This window comes from Pristiophorus japonicus, chromosome 10, assembly GCF_044704955.1.
Source record: "Pristiophorus japonicus isolate sPriJap1 chromosome 10, sPriJap1.hap1, whole genome shotgun sequence".
In the NCBI taxonomy this organism is placed as follows: domain Eukaryota; kingdom Metazoa; phylum Chordata; class Chondrichthyes; family Pristiophoridae; genus Pristiophorus; species Pristiophorus japonicus.
Genome location: NC_091986.1, coordinates 138,887,118 through 138,912,255, shown reverse-complemented (window position 1 = coordinate 138,912,255; position 25,138 = coordinate 138,887,118). Strand labels below are relative to the sequence as shown.

Below are 25,138 nucleotides of genomic sequence, written 5' to 3'. Positions count from 1 at the left end.
ACCACCAGGCACTTTCACAAATAATTTTCGGGTCGGAGGCATTCATCCAAATTTAGCCTCTGACCTGAATTTAGGCACATTATTGAATCAAGCTTTTATAAAAGCTGGTATTATATACATAAACGATGTATTATATGAGATAATTCCAGGTTGGTTGCTGGAAGCAGTAGTGAGGGACATGGTTTGGGAGGAGAATCAGGAGGTGGAGGAAATAGCAATCATGATCATGTATAAGAAGATTGTGAGGGCAATGCCACAGGATTGGATGGAACAAATAAATGTGCAAATCTCGAAAGGAGATCAAATGCATCCCACTTTTCCAAACTTGCTGCTGAAGAAAGGGGAGGAGTTGGTCCAATTTGACACTATAATCCTCGAGATTTCTATGGGGTATTTAGAGAATGGAGATTCAAGACATCTGCTTGTCAGGGGTTTTGTCAGTGTATATATCCATAGCTGGACTTCAACAGGATTTGGAAGGGACTGTGAGCGAATTTTAAATGTCCAGAGTGGATTGAACCGGATTTCAAATTGGCTCATAACTGGATTTTTACCATGATAACGTTATGTAAGATTGGACGAGTAGAGGTGGCAACTTGTCCGGTGTATGGGACGCGGGATGTGATCTTGTCCCATTTACTGGTGTTATGTCAGCAGTTAAAGGATTTTAAGTACTATGTTCGACAGTTGTGTGAGGTTTGTTTGCTGGATGAGGACCAAAGAGTAAGAATGAGTATCCTGTGGGACTCACTTTTGAGATGGGGGTTGCAGGAAAGTCTGCCCAAGTCTAGCGGAGCGGCAATTAATTTAATGTTCCGTTTGGCTAGATTTGTGATTGTGCAAAGAAGGAATGCTCTGTTTTTTAAGGGGAGGAGAATAAACCTAAAAGAGTATTTTAAATAGAAGCTAAAAGATCATTATAAGGCTCTGTAGATATTTTATTCAGAAAATAATTTAAAGATGGTATTTTATGATCAATTTGTCTTTCTTAGATTCGAGGTGGAGCTCCCTATCCCTCCTTCCCCATGGGTGTGGCTCGCACCACAGCCTGGGTCAGTGGGGCTCTGTGTGTGCCTCACTGCACCACACTACTGGGACCCGCAATCTCAGATGGTGTGAAACCATCAACACTCAAACCACTAGTCACGGAAGGGGCTGACACCTCCATGAGTGGCACATCCTCCAAATTCAGTACAACAGTGGGAACTTCATCCAGCTCAGTCCACTCCCACTCCCCCTCTCATGTTCTTGGTCTGGAGGGTTGGATTGTAAGATGTTCTCCTCTTCAGGCTCATTCTCGTCTGAATCTTCTTCTGCATCATCAGTGCAAAATATAACAGAACAGTCAAATGGTTAGCAGCAGAGGATGGGACAGGGTGACTGCATGAGTAGGCTCACACATCGCAGGCCAGGCAGCAGGCTGATTTGAAGCTCCACGATGAATTTGCAGGACTTACCCTCTCCCTCGAGTGTGAGCCCAGCTTGTGCAGTACTGATTGCTTTTTTCCAGGCAGGATCCATCAAAGCAGCGACACTCTTCCAAGGGTGTCAGTGGGTGCAGATTTGCTGAGCCTCCTCACATTCGAGTTCTTTCCCTTTTGTTGTGTGCCACTTTCCTCTGCAAAGATGAAAATGCATCTTTTTAGTAAGGGTGTCTTTCTGCTGAGTGGGACATATACAGCTGGTCACATTTACAATTGCATTGAATAAATGAAAATATTACTTACACTAACTACTTGACCAAGGTCCTGCCATTTCTTTTTACACTGGCTTCCAGATCTCGTGGTGTTCACCACTGCGCAGTAATCTTCTGCAACCTGGTTCCAGCGTTTCTTCATTTCTTTTGGTGGAACTTTTATGTGACCTCTGCTGGTGTCCAACTCCTGCCATCTGTTCTCAATCTCGGTAACTAGTGTCTCCACTTCTTCCAGCAAGAAATTCTTGGTCCTTGGTCCGCGTTGCATCTTGTACTGCTGCAGCTGCGATTTTTCCAATGCTCTCACACAGCACTCCTCCTCACTCACACACAACTAGCTCTTTAAAAATGGCCGATTGCCAAATCCGAGCTGTACTGAGCAGACTTATCCATTGGAACGACGTCAAAAACTTTACTTTTTTTTCCGCGCATGTGCAGAAGGTGCGGCTTTGTTTTTCGGCGTAGACAGCAGGCTCCACCTCCCTAGGAGACTGGACATGCTGCGCGGCACCAAATTCGAATTATACTTCGGGGAAAGTTTGGCAAAAATTTCTGGCACATTTCTGGCCTAGGAAACCTGGCAATATGCCAGAAAACAGGCTTGGGGAAAATTGAGCTCTTTATTCCTTCATCCACACCATTTATATATATGATGAAAAGCTCAGGCCCCAGTACAGCACCCTGGAGAACATGACTTGTTATATCCTGCCAATCAGATAACATTCCTTTTATCCCTCCTCCCTGTATCCTACCTTCCAACCAATTACCGACCCATGTCACAACGTTACCAAGTGCCAAGGAAACGTTAAATTAGCAGATCTCAACTGGAGTTTCAATAGGGGAGCAACGATTGTCTTCAATGCCCCTGGATTAGGAAGGTAAAAATCAACAAGAGTTCCCACTCCTGATTGTGATTCATGACCCCTGCTGGAAGCACAGTTTATTTGGACATTGGGTGAGGACAGGGTCAAGCTTAGCTGTGACATTCCCTGCAGATACATAGCCTGCCAACATTCACTACTAACCCTCATACAAGAACAATAATCACTTAGGTGAGGTCACCAGACACCTATAGGAACATAATCCAGAAGGAAGTTATTACTTTCATGTGGTGAATGGAGAATATTGATAGAAGGTATAACAAGTTCTTAACATAATAAAATGCACAATTCTATAAAAGAATGAAAACTTCATTTCATTCTGTTCTTTGAACAAAAACAAAACAAGTTACCACTTCAAGCTATCCTAGGTCAGAAGAAAATCAATAGATGGTGGGAAGTTGATCTGTATGTGGAGAGATTGAAGACGCTACCTAAGGTAAGCAATCTACCATTTATAGTAACATGCAAATAGGTACCATATTAAAGTAGTAGGGCAAATTGAAAGCAGGGTTTTGATGACTCATAACCAGGTCAGCTTGAAGACTTAAAGTGTCAAAGTGAATGTCCTTATCAGAAGACAGGTCAAGGCAAGATGTTTCAAGAAAGTATGATCACTGTTTTAGGTGGCTGCTTTACAGGTAACTTAAAGGGATACCTCATATGTGTTGATCTTCAATGTAGCCACAGTTTAAATAAAGTGGGACCTCATTCTCCTGTCTTTTCCTACTAATTTCAGTTTGAATGGGTTTCCCCAATATTTTGGTTTCCATAGGGACAAGCAATTGTCTGGATAGGTGAATCTCCTTCATTCCATTCGCATAATAAGTTAATTGCTATGCACATCTACCAGGTCATATTTCCACCAAAAGGAAAAACGTGAAGGGGAGAGTTTAACAAGCAAAAAAAATTTATCTGGGCAAAATCCAACACATAGGTACAATTTTAAGAGAGGGTGTAAAAGTGAACCCTAGAATCATTGGGCTCAAAATTGCAGTGGAGTTGCTCCGTTTTTTTTGAGTATCTTAAAAATTCCCATTTTGCACATTCAATTTGCACCAGTGTAAGTGAGTTAGTTAAAATCTTTTTACTTTAGTTTATATTTTTTCAAATGGGGGCGTTACCAGCCACCTATGCCCATTTTGGCCATTTAGGCCGTTTTGGCCAGCTAATAGTTACTCCAAACTAACTTAGACCAGCGTATATGGCCACCTGTGGCCGCACAGAAAACCCTTGCGGAGAGTTAAGAAACCAGCGCAGGTAGGTACATCAGAGGCCAGCAGAACTTAATGACTTGACTAAAGAATGTGAATAGGATCAAACAGCTATACAGGATATCATATGACAAACTTCGCAAAGTTAATTTACTATACAACAGAAGCATTCATGGAAGCTTAAACTACAAAAATAAAAGAAGTAAAGAGACGAAACATATTTACATAATTTTTTCAAAATATCCAAATAAAAAATAGAAGTACCTCCTGCTCATAAGTCTTATGTTCTTACATTCTCCCAGCTCCCTAAACTCACTTACTATCAGCCCGCCCCTTACAAACAACCCTACCTCCCGGGGTCGAGGATCAGACCCTTCAGGATCAGAACAGCACCTGGGATCAGAGATCGGACACATCTGGGGATCAGATCTTCCATAGAGGTCGGGGATTTGACCACCCACGGGATCGGAACCCCCTACCCCCATGGAGTCGGTGATCGAACGCACCCTGCAGTTTGGAATTCCCCCCTCCCTCGGGGATCAAAACTCCCCCCGCACCAACCTGCTTGTTGTGGGCTTCTAGCCCGGGAAGGCAGGTGGCCAGCCTGTGCGGGAGGCCACTCGGCCTGGCATAGGGGTGGGATGCATTAAGTCCCATGCTGCAGCACACATACAGAGGCTGGGGGCAGGAACGACTGCGCATGCGCGCACACTCCAACGCACATCTGGAGAGCTGCCGGCACTGTTTCTGGTGCAGGGCCCGAGCTCCGCCCCCCAATCGACTGGCCACGATGCGCTAAGCTCTGGGAGAGGCAACACAGTGGTCAGAATCGGGGGACATTTTTTCGGCGCCCTTTTCAGCCCACAAAGTCGGCGCATCTCTGGTGAGTGTGCCGAAGAAAGGGATGGGCCAATTTTGAGCCCATTACTATTAACACTCAAACTTACTGAATAACGCTTGCTTAGCACATGCACTAGCACTAATGCATAGATGGATTTCTGGCCTGTTCTGCCACTCTGAAAGTTTAGCATAATTTGTCTTCCTGGTGTGGGAAGGCATAAGAAACACACCTGTTTTGCCAATGGAGCAAAAACAAATGTTAGATTAGAGCCTTTGGGCTCAAGTTTCAACCTGAGTTGTTCCTATTTTTTTTGAGCAACTAGTTTAGAATGGAGCATCTTAGAAATTGCAATTCTCGGCATTTAGTTTGCTCCAGTTCTAGTGAGTTAGAGCAGTTTCATTTTAGAACAGATTTTTTTCAAAAGGAGGCGTGTCCAGCCACTTACGCCTGTTTTGCAAGTTTAGGCAGTAAAAACTTACTCCAAACTAAGTTAGACTGGAGTAAATGTAGATTTTTGTACGCTTAGAAAAACCTTGCCTACACTTACAAATCAGGCGTAGGTTACAAATCAGGCGTAGGGAAGGGGTGGGGTGGGGAAGGGAAGTAATTAAATTTTACAAGCATTCAACAGTCTCACTTCTACAAATAAAGAGCAATCCTGAATAATAAATGATAAATAAAGCAAATAATTAAAAAAATCAATTTTCCTACCTGTCTGAAGCAGTAGCAGCAGCAGCAGCACAGCAACCTCCGAGCTGAGAAGTTATTTTTATATGGCCATTTGGAGGGAGCGACAGGGATGGGACATCGTTCGGTCAGGCCACATACCGGCAGCACAGCAGCCTCCAGAGCTGCAAAGTTATTTGGGCCGTTCGGCCAGGAGAAAGGGACGGGACATGGTTCGGTCGGGCCACACACACAGGCAATGCAGCAGCCTCCAGAGCTGCAAAGTTATTTTTATAGGCTGCAGGCCATTCGGCCAGGGGACAGGGGAGGCGTACAAAGCACCGGGAGGAAGAGCCATCCAGCAAGCAAGTTTAAAAGTTAAATTTGTAATTCAAGTATGGGTGCTGCATTATCAACACCACGGATTATGCAATGGTTCGCCATCAATTCACTGCATAGGAGAGAATTGGTAATATCGAGTCAGGAGTTCATACCTGGACATAAGCGAGGCTGATTGTGTCAAAAGGCTGCTTTTCCACAGAGAAGTTGTCGCTGAGATTGTAATATGCTGAGAGCAGATTTGCAGCCCAGAAGCAGAACGTCGACTGCCTTGTCTGTTGAAGTGAAGGTAACAGCTGCACTTGCCTTCTATGCCTCGGGATCGTTTCAAGCTACAACCGGAGATGTATGTGCCATCTCTCAACGTGCAATACATGCCTGCGTTTACCAGGTCACGGCTGCACTGTATGCGCGGAGGAATGACTTCATCAAGTTCCCAATGACCGCACAAGCAATGCATGACAGGGCTGTGGGCTTCTTCAGGATTACTGGCTTCCCAAAGGCACAGGGCTGCATTGATTGTACCCACAAGGCCTTGCGAGCACCTGTGGAGGATTCTGAGAAGTACAGGAATAGAAAAGGTTTCCACTCCATCAATGTGCACCTCGTGTGTGACGACAAGCATCACATCATGTCAGTCGATGCGAGATACCCTGGCAGCACCCATGATGCATTCATCCTACGTGACAGCGTTATATCTGACATGTTTGAGCAGCAGCCAGAAGGGCAGAGCTGGCTACTGGGAGACAAAGGATACGGCCTGGCCACCTGGCTCATGACGCCCCTACGCGTAACATGGACAGAAGCTGACCGTCAATATAACATGGCGCATATTGCGACGCGCAGCATCATAGAGAGGACCATTGGCATATTGAAACAGTGTTTCCAATGCCTGGACCATTCCGGAGGCCACTTGCAATACTCTTCTCAGATTTTCGGTCACTTCACTATTGTGTGCTGCATGCTCCATAACTTAGCCATCATGAGGCAGCAGGAGCTGGTAGTGGAACCAGAAGACCCACATGAGGGGCCAGTGCCTGATGATAGTAATTTGGAAGAGCAGGATGAGGGTGATGACGACGATCAGGAAAGCATGCAAGTGCCTGATGCCAAAGCACAAGGTTGGAGGAGGGCCATCCATCGTGCTCCTTTAATGATTGCTCGAGCCCTGCGCCAGCAGCTCATCCGTCAATGCTTCAATTACTGATGCCTGAGGGCTCTGCGACCACTGTTACGCATGGACATGTTTATTTTTTGGAGTTGTTCCTATGTTGTGTTGTGTTAATGGAACATGATTCAGTTTTAATGAAAACATATTTTATTGGAAAGTTAACATTAGTGTAATAAAATATTTGTTTTATCAAACTTTACTTTTTAATATGACTCTTTAAGATCACTTTAAAACTTTAAGATCACTTAGAAACTTGTAAAGTTACAAAACTTACAAAACAATTTCAAGGTGAAAAATCTTACACTCTTAAGATCACAAACTTCAAGATCACTTTTTAGGTGCAAAATTAAATAAGTTACGTGAGAGCATTTACACTATAAGATCACTTAAAAACCCTAAGGTCACTTATAAGTTGTAAAGTTACAAAACTTACAAAACAATTTCAATTTGAAAAACGTTATTACAGTTACATCAAGAACAAGAACAAAAGCAGCAAAGAAAGGCTGCAACCATCTCTCATCCAAATCTCGGTGAATGTTCTCTTCTCATGGGGGTGTCATTTGATTGGCTGGGCTGTATGCTCTTAGTGCAGCAGCTACCTCACCCAGGCCCACCCTGATGGCCCGTGCCGTCACTTGCATGCCCTCCCTGTTGGCCTGTGCCGTCACTTGCGTGCTCTCCCTGACGGCCTGTGCTGTCGATTGCACTCCCTCGGACATTCCCTCCCTCATTTCCCGTGTCATTACTGCTATTTCTCCCGTCAGGACCGTCACCTCTTCACCCACTGCACTGATGCTGCCCACGAATGATCGGGTAAGCTCATTGATCTCCATACCCAATGCCACAACCTGAGCTGCATCTGTTGCACGCTGCATCTCAGGAGAGCGTGTCTCCAATCTCCTCCTCTGCCTGGGTCTGCCTCGCGGCACCACTACACTGGCGTGGGCTGGGACGGTAGGACACCCGGTGTTCCAAACGGCAGCACTAGAGTGGGAGCCGTGGGCTGGGATGGTGGGTCAGTGGGTGTAAACTGCTCCATTATATCACCAGCACCACTGGGACCCGCAATGTCGGAATCAAAACCATGGAAGGTGGAACCAGAACCTATGCGAATGGGAGGTGCAGGCTGGGACGGTGGTGCACTGGCTGTAAACTGTTGGATTACACCAGCAGCACCAATGGGACCCACAACATCGGAATCAAAACTATGGAAGGTGGAACCAGAACCTATGCAAGGGGTTGAAACTCCGATGCCCGCTAATGTGGGCTCATAAATATTAATTTGGAAGGTCTCCCCTGAAGACATTTCAGTCATCGCCGCCTGCAGCCAGTCTGGATTGTCCGCATCTGGTTCTACTGGTTCTTGTTCTGGATCTTCAGGATCTTCAGGGTTGGCATCATCATCATCATCATCATCTTCTGCAAAATATATCAGAACAGTCAAATGTTTAGTAGCAAAGGAGGGGGCAGGATGGGTGGCATGAGTACTCTCACACATAGCAGGCCAGGCAGCAGATTGATTTGAAGGACCACGATGCATTTTCAGGATTTATCCTCTTCCTCGCGTGCGGGCCCAGCTTGTGCTGTACTGATTGGTTTTCTCCATGTACGTCTCATCATTGCAGCTACCCTCTGTTCCAAGGGTGTCAGTGGATGCAGATTAGGCGTGCCTCGTCCTGTTCGAGTTCTTTCCCTTTTGTTGTGGGCCAATTTCTTCTGCAAAGATTAAAATATAACTTTTTACAGAGTGCGTCTTTCTGCAGGGTGGGACATACAGATAGTCACTTTTACAATTACGATTACATTAAAAAATGAAAATATTACTTACACTAACTACTTGACCAAGGTCGTGCCATTTCTTTTTACACTGACTTCCAGATCTCCTGGTATGCACCTCTGCGCAGTAATCTTCTGCAACTTGGTTCCAGCGTTTCTTCATTTCTTTAGGTGGCCCTTTTACGCGACCTCTGTTGCTGGTATCTAGCTCCTGCCATCTCTGCTCAATGACGTTGACTAACATCTCCACTTCCTCATGCAAGAAATTCTTTGTTCTTGGTGGACGTTGTTCCATTGCTGTATTGAATTGACACTCTGATTTTTCAAAACACACAGTGCTTACTTTGCATGCACCTATGCAGCACTTGTTCTGGAAGTTTAGCAGCAAAAAGCAGCACTCATTGATTTCAGCAGGTGATTTCTTCAAAAATGATGCTAAAAGAATTCCTTCAAAAAATCACCAAATGTTCACTCACAGGCCTTTCCACAGCTCCACAAAACAAATCAGCACTTTTCCTCATTTACCTTTAAAAATGACTGAGTGCCAATGTTTGTGTCTCACTGCGCACGGGCGCACACTCCAGCGCGCATGCGTAGGGCTGCCGGCATGACATCATCTGCTCGGATGTAGCCCCGCCTCCTGCAGTCTTAGAATCAGCACCACGCTTTGGCCCCACCCCCCACAGATCTCTCCACGCCGCGCCGAGCTGGAAGCAAGTTGCTGCGAACCGGAGAATTGCTCCGTAAGTTTTTGACGCGTTTTTGAGCGCGGATAACAGGCATGGATCTCGGGGCTGCGCTGTTCTAGGCGCGGCCCAAAACTTGAGCCCATAATGAGGCAGTAAGTCAGCAGGGTGTGGGGGAGGGGAAGCAAATGGTCATAGAATTGCAATGTAAATAAATGTAAAGGAACAACCTCATTATCTGTGGTTTTCCTTTATCGGTTGAAGGGAATTCGGACTTATATGTGGAGGTTGAATGAACGAAGATTTGTTGAGGTTTCATTAATATATAAATGTTACTTGCTATAAGTTTACAAGGCAGCTGTTACTTCCAACAAAACATGAAGTGTATTGGGCTAGTATATTTATCTGGGGTGCTGCTGGGGGCTGAAAAGTAAATTCTGGCAAAAATTCTTTCTTGGTTTTGACATGATTTTCATGTCAAAGATTGACCAAGACAACCATCTTAATCTCCACAATATGAACATTGGCCAAAAAAAAATCTTGTTTTCAATTAATGAAAAGTTGCTTCTGCCTCAAATGGATGGTGAAAGAAGGGAGACCAAATACAAGCAATAAGTAAAAGTTTTCAATGTTAAAATAAACAGTAAAAAAGACTTTATCTAAGATAGAATTTTTAGAAATAGTAAAATTAAAGTCAAAAGTAAAACAATAAATCACAAGACAGAATATGGGGGAAAATGAATGGCAGGTTGAACACATTTAACATGTTAAAATGTTAATGTAAATTGTGTTTTGGGTATTTATTTTGGTAATCGAATATTAATATTACAGCAATAAAGATATTAATGATGTTTGAGTACCTTTATAACTTTCATTTATTCTTCATCCAATACCAAACTGGACAGTCTAGAATGTTTCCCTGGATCTGTCTAAAATATTGATTTTCAAACTGGGCCCCATAGGAAGATGGGGATATCAGATTTTGTGTGTCTGAGTCTGGACATACTGCCCATTTCAGAATTCAATATATTTTTCTGTATTTGTTGATTGATTTGCTATATACTAATTTGTTTTTGCATTGGTAGCATTGTTTTCCTTTGGGTAATTGATGTTGGCTGAGAAGAAGTTTGAATAGAGAATCCACAGGAGTGTGTCAGTATTTGCAAGGGGGTTGCCACATAGAACGCTGGAAAACCACTGAAACAATTGTTCTAAATATTAAGATATAAGATGATAAAGAACTACACCTGTCAAAAATGATAGCTGAGTGATTGAAAAATTATTCAATTGTTCTCGATCGGAAAAAGAGTGGTATAACATAAACCCTTTATAGTTTAAAAAAATCCTTTTTGTTCTTGGCAATTTTATTTATTGAGGTAATGAAGAAAAAATTATACCACTACACATTGCAAAGAAAACAATGAAAGGATTAACAGAGGGCATAATGACAAAAATGGAACATAATTATTGTCTAACCCAAAACATTTACATACTTTTTCTAAATTAACATTTTGAACTCATTAAGAAAAAGGAAAGCATTTGTAGAAAACAATTTTTCCTTACCGAGGACAAGACTGAGTGCATATCCTACGGGTGCCTGTGTCCATGCTAACCCCTGTCTAACAGTGTAGACTGCTTCTGCTGTGCCATTAATGTAAGCACCACCAACCCAAGTGGCTATAGGACAGATATAAGATGATAAAGAATTACATCTGCAATTTATTTCAGTTCATTGCTATATACATGATAATACACATATTCTATAATACTCAAGGAAATGAATTGATGCATGAGGCCATTATTACTGTTACTAGCATCTGGGGAATACTGATTCCTTGGGCAGAGACTTGTGATTCTGGGTATCAGTTGTTGCCCTGGGATTTCCAGGAATCCAACCAGGGGGTGGGGGGCGGTGGACGAGGATCCCCCTTGCCTACAATAGGCATAGATTGGGGTAGTCGTTCAGATGACACAGTACGGAATATGCTTGGGCTTTCTGCCTCATCTTTCTGCTTCCACGCCAGCCAAGCGGCCATTTGGAGAAATAAGCTAGCATTGCACCCAATTGCTTTCCAATTCAAGGAATGGAGAGAGGCAGCCAGTGGCTCTGTAGATAAGTTCTTTTTCTGCTTTTCAGGGACTTCAGGCTAGAGTCGGCTATGGGCAATTTAGCTGTTGTTTTTGGACAGCAGCAGAGGTCAGTCACTGCTGCAGTTGCAGGCTTCCCAAGTGCATTGCCTGCTGGGGTGGGGTAAAAATAACGTAGCACACTACATTTGCGTATACTGAGACCCAGATAGGTGTAACACACTTTGAGCACACCCAATTTTCTATGCTAGCTGATTTCCTGTGGCACAGCAGCAGAAGGATGGAAGGGTGTGGTGGCCTGGGCTTTGGGATGAGATTTAGCAGCAGGGCACAGGTCTGAGGCCTCCCACTACTAAGATAATGATGCTCTTTTGGCATTAGGTATGCTGGGCTCTAGGATAATTCAGGAGCTATGGAACTTTGAAGTACTTGGAAACGAGGTCTGGCAACAATCAAAGGCAGGGGTGGGGGGCCAGCACTTATGAGGAGTGTTAGGGCTTGGCAGCAGATATCTACACATAAAGTATTTAATTACAAGAGGGATTGGGAATTGCTGTAGAATAGACATTGGTTTTAAGAACATAAGAATGTAAGAAATAGGAGCAGGAGTAGGACATTTGACCCCTCGAGCCTGCTCCGCCATTCAATAAGATCATGGCTGATCTGATCATGGGCTCAGCTCCACTTCCCTACCTGCTCCCCATAACCATTTACTCCCTTATCGCTCAAAAATCTGTTCTATCCCTGCCTTAAATATATTCAATGACCCAGCCTCCACAACTCATCCACTACTACATCTACTGGTTCCCCCTTATCCACCCAGCTCGTTACATCCTCAAAGAACTCCATTAAATTTGTCAAACATGATTTCCCTTTCATAAAACCATGCTGACTCTGCTTGACTGAATTATGCTTTTCCAAATGTCCTGCTCCTGCTTCCTTAATAATAGACTCCAGCATTTTCCCAACGACAAATGTTAGGCTAACTGGTCTATAGTTTCCTGCTTTCTGTCTGCCTCCTTTTTTAAATAGTGGTGTTTGCAGTTTTCTAAAATAGAGGGAAAATAGATAATGAAAGTAAACTAGCAAGAAATATAAAAACAAATAGTAAGAGTTTCTACAGGTATATAAAAAGGAAGCGAGTGGCTAAATTAAATGTTGGTCCCTTAGAGGATGAGACTGGGGAATTAATAATGGGGAACAGGGAAATGGCAGAGACTTTGAACAAATATTTTGTATCGGTCTTCATGGTAGAAGACACAAAAAAAAATCCCAATAATGGATAATCAAGCGCTATAGAGAGGGAGGAACATAAAACAATCACTATTACGAAAGAAGACGCAGAATCCAGGGACCGACCCAGAATCCAGGGAATTTTGGTAGATTACAACCGATGCTGCACTATCTCTGCAGCCACTTCTTTATAACCCTAGGATGAAAGCCATCAGGTCCAGGGGACTTGTTCACCTTTAGTCCCATTAATTTACCGAGTACGTCTTCTTTCGTGATAGCGATTGTTTCTGCCATTTCCCTGTTCCCCACTATTAATTCCCCAGTCTCATCCTCTAAGGGACCAACATTTAATTTAGCCACACTCTTCCTTTTTATATACCTGTAGAAACTCTTACTATTTGTTTTTATATTTCTTGCTAGTTTACTTTCATAATCTATTTTCCCTCTATTTTTTTTTAGTTGTTCTTTGCTGGTTTTTAAAAGTTTCCCAATCCTGTGGCCGCCCACTAATCTTGGCCACTTTGTATGCCATTGTTTTCAATTTGATACCATTCTTTATTTCCTTAGTTAGCCACAGATGATTATCCCTTCTCTTAAAGTCTTTCCTTCTCATTGGAATATATTTTTGTTGAGAGTAATGAAATATCACCTTAAATGTCCGCCACTGCTCATCAACCATCCTACACTTTAATCTATTTTCCCAGTCCACTTTAGCCAACTCTGCCTTCGTACTTTTGCAGTCTCCTTTATTTAAGCTTCGGACACTGGTTTAAGATCCAACTTTCTTACCCTCCAACTGAGCTTGAAATTCAACCATGCTATAATCACTCTTTCCTAGAGGATCCTTTATTAGGAGATCATTTATTAATCCTGTCTTATTACACAGATCCAAGATAGCCTGCTCCCTGGTTGGTTCCGCAATGTACTGTTCAAGAAAACTATCCCGGGTACATTCTATGAACTCTTCCTCAAGGCTACTTTGGCCAATTTGATTTGTCCAATCAATATGAAGATTAAAATTGCCCATAATTATTGCCGTTCCATTTTACAAGCCCCAATTATTTCTTGATTTATACTTTGTCCAACAGTGTAGCTACTGTTAGGGGGCCAATAGACTGCGTCCATCAGTGACTTCTTCCCCTTGTTATTTCTTATCTCCACCCAAACTGATTCTACATCTTGATCTTCTGAGCCAATATAATTTCTCACTACTGCACTGATCTCATCCTTTATTAACAGAGTTACCCCACCTCCTTTTTCTTTGTCTATCCTTCCGAATTGTCAAATACGCCTGAATATTTAGTTCCCAGCCTTGATCACCTTGCAACCATGTCTCTGTAATGGCTATCAGATCATACCCATTTATATCTATTTGTGCCGTCAACTCATCTATATTGTTATGAATAGTGCGTGCATTCAGATAAATAATAACATGTGTTAAGTATGGAGAAAGAGTCAGACTGAACACTGTGAGCTCAAAGTAAAGTGTGACTTTGGTCTTTTATTGCAGGTCTCCAGAGTGCCTCTCCAACCTATGAGGCCTCCTTAAATACCTGTGATTATGAGATCCCTTGGGACTCCAGGGAATGAGCCCTCTGGTAGCTGTACAGAGTAAATACAAGTTTACATATATAACATATATAAAAACACTACCCCCCGCACAAAGTCAATAGTGTAACTATTTACAATGTGAGTCGATCTGGGGTCCTTCGTGCCCTGGTTGATAGTCTCGGTGTGAAAGCTGGTATTATTGAATCATTTGTTGGGCCCTTGCTGGGCTGCTGTGCAGTTGGTCTTGCTGGGCTGCCTGATGTGTTGGGTCCTGCTGGGCTACTGTGGATGATGGGTTCTGCTTCGTGGTCAACCGTGGTGCCGGTTGCCACTGGTGTGTATGTTGGGGGATCAAAAAACGTAGGGTCCAAGGTGGGTTGCTCAGGATAGTCGGTGAATCTGAGTTCGATTTGGTCCAAGTGTTTCCGGTGAATGAGTCCATTTGAAAGTTTGACCCAAAACACCCTGCTCCCCTCTTTGGCCACGACAGTACCGGGAAGCCACTTGGGACCTTGTCCATAATTCAATACAAATACAGGATCATTGATTTCAATCTCGCGTGACACATTTGAGCTATCATGGTATGTACTTTATTGAAGCTGCCTGCTCTCTACCTGTTCATGTCGATCAGAGTGAAGTAGTGAGAGCCTTGTCTTACATAGAAACATAGAAATTAGGTGCAAGAGCAGGCCATTCGAGCCTGCACCGCCATTAAATAAGATCATGGCTGATCATTCAACCTCAGTACCCCTTTCCTGCTTTCTCTCCATACCCCTTGATCCCTTTGGCCATAAGGGCCATATCTAACTCCTTTTTGAATATATCTAACGAACTGGCCTCAACAAATTTCTCCGGTAGAGAATTCCACAGGTTAACCACTTTCTGAATGAAGAAGTTTCTCCTCATCTCGGTCCTAAATGGCTTACCTCTTATTCTTAGTCTGTGCCCCCTGGTTCTGGAACTCCCCAGCAAAGGGAACATTCTTCCTGCCTCTAACCTGTCCAATCCTGTCATAATTTTACATATTTCTCTGAGATCCCCTCTCATTCTTCTAAACTCCAGTGGATACAAGCCCAGATGATCCAGTCACTCTTCATATGTCAGTCCTGCCATCTCGGGAATCAATCTGGTGAAGCTTTGCTGTACTCCCTCAATAGCAAGAAAGTCCTTCCTCAGATTCTTTTCATTAGTAGTTCAGTAGGTGGGATCCCAGTGAATGAGTGGTGTCTCATGCGGTAGCTAAGCAGGACTCGGGATAGCCGAGTCTGCAGCGAGCCTTCAGTTACCCTCTTCAAGCCTTGCTTGATGGTTTGCACTGCTCTCTCTGCCTGACCATTGGACGCTAGTTTAAACGGGGCAGATGTGACATGTTTGATCCCAGTACGGGTCATGAATTCTTTGAACTCAGCATTGGTAAAACATGGCCCGTTGTCACTCACCAGGACATCGGGTAGGTCGTATGTGGCAAACATGGCCCGCAGGCTTTCAGTAGTGGCAACGGACGTGCTAGCCGACATTATCTCACATTCAATCCACTTGGAGTACGCGTCTACAACCACAAGGAACATTTTACCCAAGAACGGGCCTGCATAGTCGACGTGTACCCTAGACCATGGTTTGGAGAGCCAAGACCATAAACTTAGCGGCGCCTTCCTGGGTACATTGCTTAACTGCGAGCATGTATTACATTTGTGAATGCAGGATTCTAAGTCCGCATCGATACCGGGCCACCGCACGTGGGATCTGGCTATCGCTTTCATCATTACAACGCCTGGGTGGATACTATGGAGGTCATTGATGAAGGTGTCTCTGCCCTTCTTCGGGATCACTATTCGATTGCCCCACAGAAGGCAGTCTCCCTGTATAGACATTTCATCTTTGCGCCGCTGGAATGGCTTTATCTCTTCCTGCATTTCCACTGGGACACTGGACCAGCTCCCGTGAAGCAAACAGCTTTTGACTAGAGATAATAAGGAGACCTGGCTTGTCCAGGTTTTGATCTGCCGGGCAGTGACGGGTGATTGCTCACTCTCAAATGCTTCCTTAACCATGGCTAGATCTGCGGGCTGCGGCATTTCCAACCCTCTGGTGGGCAATGGCAGCCTACTGAGAGCATCGGCGCAGTTTTCTGTGCCCTGCCTGTGGCAGATGGTGTAGTTGTATGGGGATAACGTGAGCGCCCTTCTCTGGATGAGGGCTGATGCATTGGTATTTATCTCTTTACTCTTGGAGTACAGGGATATAATTGGCTTTTTGTCAGTTTCTAATTCGAATTTTAGCCCAAACAGGTATTGATGCATTTTCTTTACCCCATAGACACACGCTAACGCTTCTTTCTCAATCGTGCTGTAGGTACTCTCAGCCTTAGACAGACTTCTGGATACATAAGCAACTGGTTGCAGTTTCCCAAAAGCATTAGCTTGTTGCAATACACACCCGACGCCAGATGACGGCGCATCACATGCTAGTACCAAACGCTTACATGGATCATACAACACAAGCAATTTGTTTGAGCATAACAATTTTCGCGCTTTTACAAAGGCATTTTCTTGGCTTTTGCCCCAAACCCATTCATCCCCTTTTCATAGAAACATAGAAACATAGAAGCATAGAAGCATAGAAAATAGGTGCAGGCGTAGGCCATTCAGCCCTTCGAGCCTGCACTGGCATTCAATGAGTTCATGGCTGAACATGCAACTTCAGTACCCCATTCCTGCTTTCTCGCCATACCCCTTGATCCCCCTAGTAGTAAGGACTACATCCAACTCCTTTTTGAATATATTTAGTGAATTGACCTCAACAATTTTCTGTGGTAGAGAATTCCACAGGTTCACCATTCTCTGGGTGAAGAGGTTTCTCCTCATCTCGGTCCTAAATGGCTTACCCCTTATCCTCAGACTGTGACCCCTGGTTCTGGACTTCCCCAACATTGGATCTAACCTGTCTAAACCCATCAGAATTTTAAACGTTTCTATGAGATCCCCTCTCATTCTTCTAAACTCCAGTGAATACAAGCCCAGTTGATCCAGTCTTTCTTAATATGTCAGTCCCGCCATCCCGGGAATCAGTCTGGTGAACTTTCGCTGCACTCCCTCAATAGCAAGAATGTCCTTCCTCAAGTTAGGAGACCACAACTGTACACAATACTCCAGGTGTGGCCTCACCAAGGCCCTGTACAACTGTCGTAACACCTCCCTGCCCCTGTACTCAAATCCCCTCGCTATGAAGGCCAACATGCCATTTGCTTTCTTAACCGCCTGCTGTACCTGCATGCCAACCTTCAATGACTGATGTACCATGACACCCAGGTCTCACTGTACCTCCCCTTTTCCTAATCTGTCACTATTCAGATAATAGTCTGTCTCTCTGTTTTTACCACCAAAGTGGATAACCTCACATTTATCCACATTATACTTCATCTGCCATGCATTTGCCCACTCACCTAACCTATCCAAGTCACTCTGCAGCCTCATAGCATCCTCCTCGCAGCTCACACTGCCACCCAACTTAGTGTCATACGCAAATTTGGAGATACTACATTTAATCCCCTCGTCTAAATCATTAATGTATAATGTAAACAGCTGGGGTCCCAGCACAGAACCTTGCGGTACCCCACTAGTCACTGCCTGCCATTCTGAAAAGTCCCCATTTACTCCTACTCTTTGCTTCCTGTCTGACAACCAGTTCTCAATCCACGTCAGCACACTACCCCCAATCCCATGTGCTTTAACTTTGCACATTAATCTCTTGTGTGAGACCTTGTCGAAAGCCTTCTGAAAGTCCAAATATACCACATCAACTGGTTCTCCCTTGTGCACTCTACTGGAAACATCCTCAAAAAATTCCAGAAGATTTGTCAAGCATGCTTTCCCTTTCACAAATCCATGCTGACTTGTACCTATTATGTCACCACTTTTCAAATGCGCTGTTATGACATCCTTAATAATTGATTCCATCATTTTGCCCACTACCGATGTCAGGCTGACCGGTCTATAATTCCCTGTTTTCTCTCTCCTTCCTTTTTTAAAAAGTGGGGTTACATTGTGATGTGTGACAAAGTGCGCAGTGTGTGATGTATGACAATGTGCCCGGTGTGTGATGTGTGACAATGTGCGCACCGTGTGATGTGTGACAATGTGCGCAGTGTGATGTGTGACAATGTGCATGATGTGATGTGTGACAGTGTACGCATCGTGCGATGTGTGACAATGTGCGCGATGTGATGTGCGACAACGTGCGCGGTGTGTGATGTGTAACAATGTGCACGATGTGATGTGTGACAGTGTGCGCATTGAATGATGTGTGACATTGTGCGCACCGTGTGATGTGTGACATTGTGCGCACTATGTGATGTGTGACAGTGCGCGCGGTCTGATGTGTGACAATGTTTGCGCTATGTGCTGTGTTACAATATACACACGTGTGATGTGTTACAATATACGCAGATGTGTGATGTGCTACAATATACATGTATGTGATGTGTTGCAATATACACACACGTGTGGTGTTACAATATACATGCTGTCTAATGTGTTACAGTATACACACGTGTGCTGTGTTACAATATACACACCGTGTGATGTGTTACGATATTCACGTATGATGTGTTACAATATACATGCTGTGTGATGTGTTACAATATACACACGTGTGGTGTTATAATATACATGCTGTGTGATGTGTTACAGTATACATCCATCTCCCTTTAGGATAGGAATGATCGAGCTGGCCCACTCGTTGAACTCGATCGGTGAAATGATGCCCTCTCGTTGCAGCTGGTCTAGCTTGATCTCTACCCTTTCTCTCATCATGTACGGTACTGCTCTCATCTTGTGTTGAATGGGTCGCGCCCCCGGAATGAGATGGATCTTCACTTTTGCTCCTTGGAATTTCCCAATGTCTGGTTTGAACAGCGAAGGGAACTTGTTTAAGACCTGGGCACACAAAGTGTCATCAGCGGGCGATAGCGCTCGGACGTCATAGTAAGACATGCAGTGGTTCTAACAGTGTGCTGAGACCCGGTAAGAAGTTAGCAAAGTAGTTCAGGAGTCCCAGAAATGACCGCAGCTCCGTCACGTTCTGTGGCCTTGGTGCGTTCTCGATTGCCTCCGTCTTCGCGTTGGTGGGCCTGATGCCATCCACCGCAATCCTCCTTCCCAAGAACTCCACTTGAGACTCCAGGAAAACATACTTTGTGCATTTTAACCTGAGCCCCATGCGGTTGAGTCGACTAGAACCTCCTCCAGGTTCTGCAGATGCTCAGCTGTGTTCCGACCTGTGACCAAGATGTCGTCCTGGAAAACCACGGTGTGCGGGACCAACTTCAGTAAACTTTCCATGTTTCTCTGGAATATCACTGCCATTGATCGAATTCCAAACAGGCATCTGTTATAAATAAAAAGACCTTTGTGCGTGTTGATGCAGGTGAGGCCCTTCGATGATTCCTCCAGTTCCTGCGTCATGTAGGCTGAAGTTAGATCCAGCTTCGTGAACGTCTTTCCTCCCGCCAGCGTTGCAAAGAGGTCGTCGGCCTTTGGTAGTGGTTATTGGTCCTGTAGGGGGAAACGATTGATAGTTACTTTGTAATCGCCACAGATTCTGACAGTGCCATCTCCCTTGAGGATAGGAACGATCGGGCTGGCCCACTCGTTGAACTCGATCGGTGAAATGATGCCCTCTCGTTGCAGCCAGTCTAGCTCGATCTCTACCCTTTCTCTCATCATGTATGGTACTGCTCTCACCTTGTGTTGAATGGGTCGCGCCCCCGGAATGAGGTGGATCTTCACTTTTGCTCCTTGGAATTTTCCAATGTCTGGTTCGAACAGCGAATGGAACTTGTTTAAGACCTGGGCACACGAAGTGTCATCAGCGGGCAATAGCGCTCGGACGTCATCCCAGTTCCAGCGTATCTTTCCCAGCCAGCTCCTGCTGAGCAGTGTAGGACCATCGCCCGGTACCACCCAGAGTGGTAGCTTGTGCAGTGCTCCATCGTAAGAGACCTTTACGGTAGTACTGCCGATTACAGGAATCAGTTCTTTTGTGTAAGTTCTTAGTTTTGTACGAATTGGAGTTAAGACTGGCTTTGAGGCCTTGTTGCATCACAGTCTTTCAAAAGTAATTTTGCCCATGATGGACTGGCTCGCGCCCGTGTCCAGTTCCATTGACACCGGGAGTCCATTTAGTTCAACATTCAGCATTATCGGGGGACAATAGAAACATAGAAACATAGAAAATAGGTGCAGGAGTAGGCCATTCGGCCCTTTGAGCCTGCACCGCCATTCAATGAGTTCATGGCTGAACATGCAACTTCAGTATCCCATTCCTGCTTTCTCGCCATACCCCTTGATCCCCCTAGTAGTAAGGACTACATCTAACTCCTTTTTGAATATATTTAGTGAATTGGCTTCAACAACTTTCTGTGGTAGAGAATTCCACAGGTTCACTACTCTCTGGGTGAAGAAGTTTCTCCTCATCTCGGTCCTAAATGGCTTACCCCTTATCCTTAGACTGTGACCCCTTGTTCTGGACTTCCCCAACATTGGGAACATTCTTCCTGCATCTAACCTGTCTAAACCCGTCAGAATTTTAAACGTTTCTATGAGATCCCCTCTCATTCTTCTGAACTCCAGTGAATACAAGCCCAGTTGATCCAGTCTTTCTTGATATGTCAGTCCCGCCATCCCGGAAATCAGTCTGGTGAACCTTCGCTGCACTCCCTCAATAGCAAGAATGTCCTTCCTCAAGCCAAGAGACCAAAACTGTACACAATACTCCAGGTGTGGTGAATGTGTGCACCCCATGTACCTCTGCCTCCTCGGTCTGAAGCTCTGGTTCGTCGTGATCCTCCGTGGATCTGCAACATGGTGGTTTGCAGGTTTAACAGGATTAGCAGCTCGCCTGCACTTACGTTGGAAGTGTCCCATTGTTCTACAGCCCTTGCAAACATACCCTTTGAATCGGCATGAGTGGAAATGATGATCACCCCCGCAGTGCCAACAAGGTGTTAATGGCCTTACATTCATCCCCTTGAGACATCTGCGGACGTGCAGCTGCAGGTATGTGTGACCTGCCCTGTACATTGTGATTCGAAAACAACATCACTTTGTTCACAGTACTTGTAGCAGCACTTGTGTGCTGAGAGATTTGCTTAGTCTTGTCACTGGTAGAAATGAACACCTGGGTTATCACTATGGCCTTACTCAAGGTTAGGGTCTCTACAGTCAAATGTGTGCGAAGTATGGTTTCGGGGCCAATGCCAAGTACGAAAAAGTCTCTGAGCATGTGCTCCGAATGTCGTTCAAATTCGCAATGTCCTGCAAGGCGTCTTAGCTCGGCGACATAACTCGCCACTTCCTGGCCTTCAGACCTTTTGTAGGTGTAGAACTGGTACCTCGCCATCAGAATGCTTTCCTTCGGGTTCAAATGCTCTCAGACCAGTGTGCACAAATCATCGTACGATTTCTCCGTGGGTTTCACTGGAGTGAGCAGATTCTTCATGAGGCCATACGTTGGTGTCCCACAGATGGTGAGGAGGATTGCCCTTCGTTAGGCAGCATCCTCTTCCCCATCTAGATCATTGGCCACGAAGTATTGGTCGATTCGCTCCACAAAAGGTTCCCAATCATCTCCCTCCGAGAATTTCTCCAGGCTGCCCACTGTTCTCTGCATCTTTGGGTTCTCTATCTGTATCTCGTCACCAGTTGTTATGCACAGAGAAAGAGTCAGACTGAACACTGTGAGCTCAAAGTAAAGTGTGACTTTGGTCTTTTATTGCAGGTCTCCAGAGTGCCTCTCCAACCTGTGAGGCCTCCTTAAATACCTCTGCTCCCAAGGGATTATGGGATCCCTTGGGACTGGTGGCTGTACAGAATAAATACAAGTTTATATACATAACATATATAACAATAAGAACTTATAAATAGGAGCAGGAGTGGGCCATATGGCTCCTTGAGCCTTCTCCGCCATTTAATACGATCATGGCTGATCCGATCATGGACTCAAGGTCCACTTTCCTGCCCGCTCCCCATAACCCCTTATTCCCTTACTGGTTAAGAAACTGTCTATCTCTGTTTTAAATTTATTCAATGACCCAGCTTCCACAGCTCTCTGAGGCAGCGAATTCCACAGATCCACAACCCTCTGAGAGAAGAAATTCCTCCTCATCTCAGTTTTAAATGGGTGGCCACTTATTCTAAGATTATAGAAAACATAGAAAACATAGATTATGCTCCCTAGTTCTAGTCTCCCCTATCAGTGGAAACATCCTCTCTTCATCCACCTTGTCAAGTCCCCTCATAATCTTATACGTTTCGATAAGATCACCTCTCATTCTTCTGAATTACAATGAATAGAGGCCCAACCTACTCAACCTTTCCTCATAAGTCAACCCCCTCATCTCCGGAATCAATCTAGTGAACCTTCTCTGAACTGCCTCCAAAGCAAGTATATCCTTTATTAAATATGGAAACCAAAACTGTACATAGTATTCCAGGTGTGGCCTCACCAATACCCTGTATAACTGTAGCAAGACTTCCCTGCTTTTATACTCCATCTTCTTTGCAATAAAGGCCAAGATTCCATTGGCCTTCCTGATCACTTGCTGTACCTGCATACTAACCTTTTGTGTTTCATGCACAAGTACCCCCAGGTCCCATTGTATTGCAGCCCTTTGCAATTTTTCTCCATTTAAATAATAACTTGCTCTTTGATTCTTTCTTTCAAAATGCATAACCTCACTCTTTCCAATATTCTACTCTATCTGCCAATTTTTTGCCCACTCACTTAGCCTGTCTATGTCCTTTTGCAGATTTTTTGTGTCCTCCTCACACATTGCCTTTCCTCCCATCTTTGTATCGTCATAAACGTGGCTTTGTTATACTCGGTCATTAATATAGATTATAAATAGTTGGGGTCCCTGCACTGATCCCTGTGGCACCCCACTAGTTACTAATTGCCAACCTGAGAATGAACCATTTATCCCATGCTTTTAATTTTGTTTTTTTACCATTTTTCCCTGCTTTGACCCCACTTTCTGATATACTTTTATGTTTATACATTCTGTCCCTTCCTGTCACGCTCTGGTTATCATTTCCCCCAGTGCTACCCTGCTCTCTTGCCTTCTCCTTGCTCTTTGACTTTTTAAGTTTCTGCTCACCTGGACCCTCCCCCCCACTAATTAGTTTAAAGCCCATTCTACAGCCCTCATTATTTGATTCGCCAGAACGCTAGTCTCAGCATGGTTCAAGTGAAGCCTTCTGTCTCTGGGACTTGAATTTAAATCGAGTCCCAGAGTGAGCAAGTCTCCTCTGTTTGCTGATTGTAAAGCTCCCCTGTGAAATTAGTTTTGGGAGTTCAATTATGCTACCCATAGGTATGGACCCAGTTGCAATTCATACTCAGAGAGTCTACAGGCTGGAGCTGAGGAAAGAGAGGCTTACTTTGCCTCAAACCATATTATACATGATATAGGAATGCTTAATGTGAACACTGGACCCCTGAAATTTAAAGTGTTCCAGTCCCCAGTGTGGACAATCCTCATGTTGCTAAGAAATACTAGTCTGAAAAGTTCTAAAAAAGTAACATTTTGCACATAAATTCAATTCTTCTCTGTCTCTATATTTAACAATTAACATTATTTTCTTTAAAACTTTGGGAAGTGTAACAGTAAGTATAAGTGAATAAGCTCACCAGTCATAGTAAAAATACCAAGCAATAAACCTATGTCTCTTCTTCCTATCATTATAACTTCATTTCGACGTAGTTCAGCATGGCTTGTCTTATATTTATGTTTCCAGGCTGCCCATACTCCAATAGCAACGATTACCAAGTAGAACAGGACGATTGCGACTACCCCTCCAGCATTGACAGCCATTTTCAACTGAAAATGCAGCTAGTGCAGAATGCTGTCACCAATGGCTAGATTAAATAAAAACATATACATTATGCATCAGCATTTTTACAAATAATAAGCATCAAAGTAGAGTGTAAGCAGCCATTTCTAAACCACTCAAAATACCCACCCTAAGATTAGGACAAACAGGAAAAGGATAAACTGACTGAAAAGAGACTGCCCATTTTCCTACCTGTCATTGTAATCTGATGCAATATTAACAACAATCTGCATGTTACATTCATACATCTCATTTCAATGAGCCAAAATAGACTTGCGTTGCCAGCATTTCACTTCCAGCATGAGATCAGACAGGGATGCTCTTCATCCTTCTCTTCTGTTCATCCTATTGAACCCCTAACAACGACCATAAGAATGACCCTACAGATCCATGGCATGCAGATCAGAGAACTGGAATATAGATTAAGATTCTGTACAGTTGGCATCCTATTCTGTCACTAACCCTATCACTTTCCTATCTAGCATTTTCCAAATCACTAATATAATTCATCTGCTCTAAAACTAAAACTTGCCCTCATATTGTAAGTTTAACACATCAAGATGCCTTAAGGAACTCTGCCAGGGCTTTAAAATCATTGCACTGGATCAAGGAGTCAGTGGAGCTTAGTAAGGACAGGCTGGAATTTTTACCTGTGAGGTGAGTCCGGTATTGCGGGGGGGGGGGGGGGGCGCGTATCGGTCCGTTCTCACACAGCACAGCGTGCTGTCCACTTTGTCTTACGCAATTAGATCAATTGAGTTAGGCCTGCGGGTTTCCTGGCCAATTAAATGAGGCGGGTCTGATGATGTCATCGATAACTCACCTTGAGCTCAGATATTTAAAGGGGCCTTCCACACATCACACTTGAAGGTTGTTGGAGGAGGATTATAGGTCTTTGAGAGCGATGTGCTTGTTGAGACACTAAAGATTTTCGATCTGAGGCTTGAGGGAAGCATAGAGTTCCAACGGCAAAAGGCAGTGCTCAGATTCTATGAATCCTCCCTGGAATTCCTGCTCCGGGGAATTCAAGCACGCAAGGGCATCTTGTTCCCTGGAGACATGCACAAGAGACCTTCCAGTCAGACCAAGAGGGTATGGTTGGAGTTCGC

General features: G+C 44.3%; 1 protein-coding gene across 1 annotated transcript in view; it reads right to left on the bottom strand.

Moving 5' to 3' along the window:
• The window catches only part of LOC139274629 (high-affinity choline transporter 1-like), a 134,802-nt gene extending 110,792 nt beyond the window's left edge, over nt 1-24,010 (bottom strand). Inside the window, exons 1-2 of the mRNA XM_070891307.1 lie at nt 23,827-24,010; nt 10,831-10,944 (exon numbers count right to left, since the gene is read on the bottom strand). Of these exons, the coding sequence (XP_070747408.1) occupies nt 10,831-10,944; nt 23,827-24,010 (298 nt within the window). The remainder of the gene's footprint in view (nt 1-10,830; nt 10,945-23,826) is intronic.
• Between the last annotated feature and the right edge of the window lie 1,128 nt (nt 24,011-25,138).